Here is an 8,709-nt window from a genome sequence, read left to right on the forward strand (position 1 = left end):
AGAGAAAACCCAGCCTGTATTCCTGATACAAACTCTCAGCACACTAGAAATAGAAGGGAACCTCCTTAACTTGGTAAAGAATATCTGCACAAAACCTACAGGTAACATACTTACCGGTGAAAGACTGAGTGCTGCCCCCTAAGTTTGGTAACATGGTCAGGGTATTCACCCTCACCACTTTTATTCAACACAGTATTGCAGCTTTTAGCCAGTACAGTTAGGCCAAAAAGAAATACAGGGCTTCTAAATAAGAAGAAGTAAAATTGTTTTCATTCATAGACAACACGACTGTGTAGAAAATTCAATAGAATCCACAAAAAATCTCCTAGAACTAATAGGAATTCAGCAAGCCTGCAGGATACAAGATAAATATATGAAAATCTATTGTATTTCCCTATACCAGCAACAATTGGAAATAAAAATATTTACAATAACATCAACAATATTAGATAGGAGTATATCTGACAAAAGATGAACAATATTCGTACACTGAAAATTATAAACCATTGCTGAGATAAGTTAGTTCTTAACTGAGAGTAGAGATAAATCATGTTCATGGGTGAGAGGATTCATTATTGTTGAGATGTCAGTTCTCCCTAAATTGATCTACAGATTTAAGGCAATCTCAATCAAAACCCAAACAGGGAAATTTACAAGCTGATTCTACAATTCCTCTTTTTTTTTTTTTTGAGATGGAGTCTCACTCTGTCACCCAGGCTGGAGTGCAATGGCACAATCTTGGCTCACTGCAACCTCCGCCTCCCAGGTTCAAGCAATTCTCCTGCCTTAGCCTCCTGAGAAGCTGGGATTACAGGCACCTGCCACCATGCCTGGCTAATTTTTGTATTTTTTTTAGTAGAGACAGGGTTTCATCATGTTGTCCAGGTGTTCTTGAACTCCTGACTTTAGGCGATTGACCCACCTTGGCCTCCCAAAGTGTTGGGATTACAAGCATGAGCCACCGCGCCCAGCTCTAAAGTTCTTCAGGAAATTTAAAGGACCTAGAATAGCCAAAACAATTTTGAGAAGGATCAACAAAGTTGGCAGACTAACATTACCTGATTTCAGGATTTACTATAAATAAATCCATACTTTTCAAAACAATGTGGTGTGGGTATAAACATAGACAAATAAATAGATCAGTGATTCAGCCATTCCACTCAGAGATATTTACACAAAAGAAATGAAAGCATATTCCATACAAAGATTTGTACATGAATATTTTAAATAACTTTATTTATAATAGCCCCAAACTGGAAACAGCCCGCATTTCTACCAACAGGTGGATAGATAAATTGTGGTACATCTTTATGATGGATGCTACTCAGCAACAAAAAAGAAATGAACTATTAACACATGCAGTAGTGTAGCTGAATCTCCAAATAATAGTGCAGGGTGAAAGAAGCCACACTAAAAAGTACAGTGTTATGATTCTATTTATGTAAAACTCTGGAGAAGGAAAACTAATCTGGAGTGACAGAAAACAGGTCAGTTTTTCCTGGGAATGGGAGGAGAGGGGGATTGCACATAAGCATGAAGAAGAAACTTCTGGAAGTGTTGGATGTGTCCATGATGTTGATCATGCAGATAGTATGCTTGCAGTGGTTGTCTGCCTTAAATATGTTCAGCTTATGGCATTTCAATTATACCTTAATAAAGCTGTTTACAAAAAAAAAAAAAAAAAAAAATCACTGGGAATATTGTAGCCTCTTCCCCAACCATTCTACTCAAATTTGTCTCATCTAAGACACACTGACCCTTTCTTGCCCAATCCAATATATTTGTCTCTGTCCTTGATTTACTTAACTTCTCATTGCACTTGACTTAGGTGAGCACCTCTTTTTGCTAGAAACACTTTTCTCTCTTGGCTTCTGAACAGCACATTCTCTTGGGTTTTTTCCCCTAGCTCTTGTGGCTGCAACTCCTCTAGCAAATGTCACTTGTTAGAGGGCCTTTGACCCTATCTTCCTCTCTATTTATACTCTACTCAACTCCAAGGTTATCCCACCTAGTCCTATAATTTAAAGCAGCAGCATCTGTACATCCCAACAGAATTTTCTGGAATAATAGAGTCTCTATTGGCATTGTCCACATGGTGGCCACTAGCCATCTGTGGCTATGACTTGAAATGTGGCTAGCATGACTAACATATGAATTTCAAATTTTATTTATTTAATTTAATTTCAATTGAAATAGCCACATATGGCTAGTGGCTACCGTATTGAATAGTCCAGGTCTAGATCACTGTGTGTTTACAAGCTGTGGGTAGGAACACATTTGGTGGTCTTGACTTTTATTTTTTCAGAATAAAATAAGTTCTATTTTTCACAAAATATTTGTTTCAGGCTGGTATCTCTAGGGCTCACACATTCACACATAGATTTTTTTTGTTTGTTTTTTGTTTTTGGTTTGGTTTTGTATGTAAGTTGAAAGGTACTGATCTAGATGCCGATGATGTCCATGTTAATGTTTTCAACCATGAGCTGAGGTCCAAAGTCATATTTGTCATCCTGACATCTCATCACAAATCTGTAAGTGTGCTGTTTTTCCCTCCAGTTATCCCACGTCCCAGCAAATGGCACTATCTTTTCCTCCAGTTGATGCGGAACAGTGACCTGAATTTTCTGCTTTCCTGTCCCCGCTCCCCGCCACACCCTACTCCCACACTCAGTCCAGCAGCAAGGTCTGTTGGCTCTGCTTCCTAAATGGGTCCCAGGTCTACCCACTTGTTTCCATTTGGGTTTCTATCAACATACTCTAAGCCCCTGGCGTCTCTTGCCTGGAGTACTGCTGTAGCTTTAAACTGGTCTGTGATTCACTGTTATCTTCATAAGACCCACAGTGGCCAAAGGAATCTTCCAGAGCCATAAATCAGATGCTGCTGCTGCCCTACTCCAGAGCGTCCAAGAGCTTTCCACTGCGATACTCTGTTGTCACCTTACTGTGCCTATGAGGCCCTGGTGACTGGGCCCAGCCCTCTGGTATTGGTCCACCACAGTCACCCCGGTCATTCTGTGCCAGGGACTTCCACTTCCTTGCTTATTTATCTGCAGGACTCTGCACATGTGCTGTGACCTAGGCCCCCCAGATCTTCCCAAGATGGCCCCTCTCTGTTAGTTCAGGTCTTAACTCAGAGCTGACTTCCTCAAAGGAGCAGCCATTCTCTGACTAAATGAGTAAGTGTAACCCAAGTCAGAGTGATAGTATTTTAGGAGCAAATGAGATACATTGTTACTGAAATAGAGTGCTTTTGAGTAATAGGAGCCAAGAGCCATCAAAGTATTCTTGACTAGAGATCCTTGAATTTTCTTTGCAAATCATCTGTAATCAACAAAATCCTTCTGTGCAAGTAATACTGCCAAGTTTCTGTATGAAGAATAAATATTGGTCTTGCTATTTTTTAACTTACTCGACTGAACACCCCATTATGCAAATTTAATGAACAGTTTAAAATATGCATGTTATGTACAATATAGTGTATTAAGATATAGATGTATAAATTATGTTAATATAAAATTTAAAATGAGTATTTCATTAATGTGAATATATCATATGCACAAGGCAAATAGCATTTATTTAAACTTTTTAATCTCTGAGATTTATGTACATCATGGTTAGCTTTATGAGAAAGTTTGAATTTGATTTGATTTTGGTTACCAAATTTGATTTTAATTATCCAAATTTAAATTTGATTGTTGTGAAGAGAAAGGTCTGTAGGGTCGATTATTCCTTATGTAATTTTAGTCTTTACTTTGTGAAAATGTGTTATTAAGATAGTGCAGAAAAATTACAAGTTATTAACAAAATAAATTATAGGGTTTGTGATTTTTGACCTTTGCTTTAAAAAAAAAAAAAAGAAAAGAAAAGAAAAAACATCCTGGCAAATGCAGTGAAACCCTGTCTCCTCTAAAACTACAAAAAAATTAGCCGGGCGTGGTGGCGGGTGCCTGTAGTCCCAGCTACTCGGGAGGCTGAGTCAGGAGAATGGCGTGAACCCGGGAGGCAGAGTTTTCAGTGAGCCAAGATCATGCCACTGCACCCCAGCCTGGGTGACAGAGCAAGACTCCATCTCAAAAAAAAAAAAAAAAAAAAAAAAAAAAAAAAAAACCCAAAAACAAACAAACAAAAAACAAGCTTACATTCAAATACTGAAACTTTTTGTAGTAGTCACTTGCATAACAGATTCCGAAAACAACAAAACTGAAACTGTATGTGCAGAATACTATGTATTGGTTAAACTACATAACACAGAAGGCAATAGGAAATGCATTTACATGTGCAAAATGAAAATTGAATATAAATAGGAAAATGTGGCATGATTTTATCCTAGAAAATTATTTAAATCAGAATAGACAGTGTTCAGAAAGTTAAAATAAGGCCTCCATTTTACTTCACTTGTATTCCATTCTGTACAAGTTCAGAAATGGTGGTGATTAAAATATTTAAGTCACTTTACATTCTTCTGGGATAGCTCTCCAAAGGGAATAATCCAAGCTACAGACAAAGATTTATGCACAAAGACATTAGTTATGGCATGGTTTATAATTTTGAAAAGTCAGGCGCCATCCAAATATCCAGTAGTGGGGGGAATTAAGTAGATTGTATAACATCCTTACAAAAAGATTATATAACCACTAACATTAATTTTTAGGAAGATTGTTTAATGTGGGAAAATGCTTCTGACATAATGCTAAGTGAAGAAAAAGGATATATTTATATGGCATGATCTTAATTAGGTGAAAACAATATCCATAGAAGAAAATATATTAATAGTAGTTAATTTTGAGGACTGCATTGTTGCTGGTTGTATTTTCCAGGTTTTCTAGAAAAAACCCATATTACTTTTATAATAGGGAAAAGATTATTCATAAAAGAAATTTTGATGCTAATAAAATATTAAATATTTAGGGTTACTGTGCTTTAGAGCCAGAGAGTAGTGCATGGCTCATTTGGTCTGGGAGCTCATGAGTGAGGGTTATAATTGGTAAGGGAGATTGAGAGCTGTTTTTTCAGATGGCTCCATGGACAGCAAAGTTTCTTGGTGTTTTTGCTCTCAGATAGTCCCTAATGTGCTCAGTTCTGTCACTTACTGACTGTCACTGCTGATCAGAAAGTCTGACTGGCTGTTAGCTTTGTATTTGACAGATGTAAAACAGGAAGACCAGGTAGTTGTTACCTAATAAATATGACTTATTTGGCGGCCAAACATTTTAAAACAGGAGGCAACAATGACAGATTCCTGATTGTGTAAAGTGGGAACCATTCTGGATCATTTTTCAATCTTTAGGTTCTGATCAATTTAGAGGTCATGAAATCCTTTTAGTGAGTCTTCTCTAGCATTACTTTGTAAATGAAATTAGAGTAGAATAGAAATGCCAGAGTGCGTGGCATGTAGTAAGTATCCTGTAAGTTTTAATTTCAGATATGTGTTTGTAGGTACTGGATTGTGACATAAAGTGTGTTTTTGTTTTCATTTGGTTTTTTACCTATAGTTTGCTGTCAAAAAAGTCCAAAGACTCTTAGTGTGATCCACACCAGTGGTGTGCAGTATTCTCCAGTGATTATAGCATCAGTGTCACTCGGGAGCTTGTCAGAAATGTACCTTATTAGGTCCCGCCCAGATCTACTTAATCACAAAAACTGGTGGTGGATCCCAGCACTGTGTGTTTTAATGAGTCCCTGTCTTAGTCCATTTTCTGTTGCTGTAAGAGAATATCACAGGCTGGGTATTTTATTTTAATAGAGGTTTATTTAGCTCACAGTTCTGGAGGCTGGGAAGTCCAAGAGCATGGCACTGGCATCTGGAGAGGGCCTTTTTGCTGCGTCATGTCATGGTGGAGGTTATCACATGGTGAGAGGACAAATGTGTGCCAGCTCAGGACTTTCTTCTTCTTATAAAGTCATCAGTCCCACCTTGGGGGCCCTACCCTGATAACCTTATCTAATCCAAACTACCTCCCAAAGGCCCTACCTCCAAATGCCATCAACATATTAATTCAAGGATTAAGTTTCGAATACATGAAATTTGGAGGACACATTCAAACCATAGCAGTCCCCCTGGTGATTCTGATGCACACTCAAATTTGAGAGCCACTAGTCCAGCCTTGCTATTCTTGGTGAGGTTCAAAGACTAACACTGGCATCACCTGCGAGCTAGTTGGAAATGCAGAATCTCAGACCCCAACCTGGACAGGCTCACTCAGAATCTGTGAGATCACCAGGTAATTTATTTTCGTGGTAATGTTAAATAGCTCTGATCTCAACAAAAATGCCTCGGGGGCCAAGTAGGTCATGTCAGTAGTGAAAGTAGCCTGGTTTCCCCCCTGAAGAAAGTAGAACAATAAGAAGGCATTGTGGTGTGAAGTTTTAGTACTCTTGTTTTTAAAACTCCTGTATTATACCAGTGGGGGTTAACACATTCAACCAAATTCATCAACTAAGGTTAACTGTGGTTGACATCAATTACTTTAAGCAGATTTTTAAACACAGAATTTTAATAGTGACCCTCATATTAACTTCTTCTGATCTCTTTTAGGAATTTATCAAAGAGCTGCTTTCTCGGATAAGAGGCATGAGGAAACTGAGCCCTCCACAGAAGAAGACTGTATGATTCTGGAACAGGGTGGAACTCTCCTGGAAACGAAGAAAGGGTCCTGGGATTTGTACTTCATGAAGACTTTTGTGAAATAATAGGTGTCCTTATGAACAACGTTTTTTGTTTTTTGTTTTTTTTCTTTTTTTGGTGTGAAGGTGGGGGGTTCTATTAGACATTTATTCAAGAGCGTTCCATTTTTGGTTTTAAAGGTTTTTGTTAATGTAATATTTTAATAGCAAAGATATCATGACTCTAGCCACAGCCCAACCAAGGGTTATCAAAGCAGGTGGACACTTGAAGGGCCGTGCCAGGCTGCGTTTTCTGCAAGGACTCAGATGTTTAGTACCTTATGATACAGGGAAGATAGTTTTCTTACAAGTAGTTTGGTAATATTTTTTTCTTAAGTTGTACATTTGACTCAGCTGTCAAATTTCTCATACTTGTATATATCTACACACAACTAAGTTAAAATGTTGATGTGAGTTATATTTCACATGGATGGAATAAACCCGTGGTCGTCCTTTAACTGGAGGTCCCAGCACACGTGTTTTCAAGAGGTCACTAGGCATTCTTCATTGAGTGCTGCTGACTTCAACATTCACTTTATGCACCAAAGTGAAAGAATTCAGTGTATCCGTTATTTTAATGTGCTACACTACAGAAATGTTAAGTTGGTCAAGGGCTTAATTTATGGAATTTCTATTATTTCATTGGTTGGAATGCTTTGCCACGTCATGTGCTTATTGTCTCATTTGTGGTCTTTTAAAGTTGTATGAACCCTTAATTTGAAGAACTAACTTGATTTCTAGAGAAATGCCCACTCTAGCTAAGTGATATTTTGCATTGGAAAAAGGAAGCATTGTGTGGAAATGAATCGTCTGCTTTCCACCGGGTACTGTGTATTATTCTGTCTCCAGGAAAGCAGATCAAAAGAAAGTTAGCAGATCGAGTGTCTTCTTCCTTAGAAATACATTCTGGTAGCTTCTGTGCCTGGGTAGCATCAGACCAGTGGGTGTAAACCGAGTGTTAAGTGTCAAGGTGAGAAAGCCTCACATTCTCTCAAGACAGTCGCTCTAGGAGCCAACGTTGCTGATTTGGAAGTGTGGAGATTGCATTTCTGGCTTCTCTCAATGGCTTGTGTTGAGGACTCTGGGTGCTCCTGGCCCTAATTGTGCACCCTGATCCCCGTGCTTGGAGCTAGGCCTGGTGGTATGTTCTAGCCCTCTCAGTTATCAGCTCTTCGGAGAAGGATCAAAATTCAGATGGGATGTGGGATGGGTAATAGGTGAGAGTAGAAATTCCTTCCCTCCAGGAATTCCCTGCTGCCTCCCACAGAAACCCACCTACCATAAGATGTCTCCAGATGGCCTTGTCCAAGGATGGGGGTCAGGCATTTTATATCAAGGGTGCTCTGAACATATTTAATTTTTTTAAAAAAACTATGTTTGTGAATTTTGCGTATACTGGCAAGCTTTTGAAAATGTATTTAATTTTGTATTGTTTACCAATGATTTATTTACAAGATATTTACTCAAATAAATGGAGCTGCTTACAAGCCTGTTGACATGTGTGGCTTGCACAACACATTAACATGATGGTTTTGCTTTGTCAGTTTCTCTGCAGAGGTGAAGACCAAGCACCTGTGTCTATCTAGCTTTTCATTTTCAAAGTATTTCTAGGCATGTAATCTTGGCCCTCTCCTCAGGCATCTTCAGATCAGGTGGTGAACCCAAAGGAGCTGGGCTACATTCTTGGGCTGAGAAAGAAGATGAGCTCTGTGTGCTCAGCCTGGCACTCTCCTAGGCCAAGCTCCTTTCATTTAATTAAAACTCCCCTTTCTCGTCTGACAAGAACCCTCATAAACATTTCAAATTAGTAAACTATTTCACTTATTGTTAGAATGCCTTGCACCATGGAAGTCAGAAAAATACAGAATGGGCAGGATTTCTGTTAGGCTTAATTGACCAGCCCGTGTGATGGTCTCAGATGAAGTTAGAATAGACTTTTCATCCAAAGGCCTCTGCTCCCACCACACACCCCCTCGCCACCTTCCCTCCTGCCATTGTCAGGGCCCGGCATTCCCTGATCCCTGTGAGTGCTCCAGCCAGAAGTTT

The 8,709-nt window shown here is 38.9% G+C and overlaps 1 protein-coding gene across 1 annotated transcript in view; it reads left to right on the top strand.

The window, feature by feature from the left end:
• PPP1R14C (protein phosphatase 1 regulatory inhibitor subunit 14C) overlaps positions 1 to 8,150 on the top strand; it is a 108,080-nt gene extending 99,930 nt beyond the window's left edge. The window contains exon 4 of the mRNA XM_015137129.3: positions 6,536 to 8,150. Within this exon, the coding sequence (XP_014992615.1) occupies positions 6,536 to 6,610 (75 nt within the window). The 3' untranslated portion in view covers positions 6,611 to 8,150. The remainder of the gene's footprint in view (positions 1 to 6,535) is intronic.
• The last annotated feature ends 559 nt before the right edge of the window (positions 8,151 to 8,709 follow it).

The sequence above is a fragment of the Macaca mulatta genome, chromosome 4 (assembly GCF_049350105.2).
Source record: "Macaca mulatta isolate MMU2019108-1 chromosome 4, T2T-MMU8v2.0, whole genome shotgun sequence".
Classification (NCBI taxonomy): Eukaryota; Metazoa; Chordata; class Mammalia; order Primates; family Cercopithecidae; genus Macaca; species Macaca mulatta.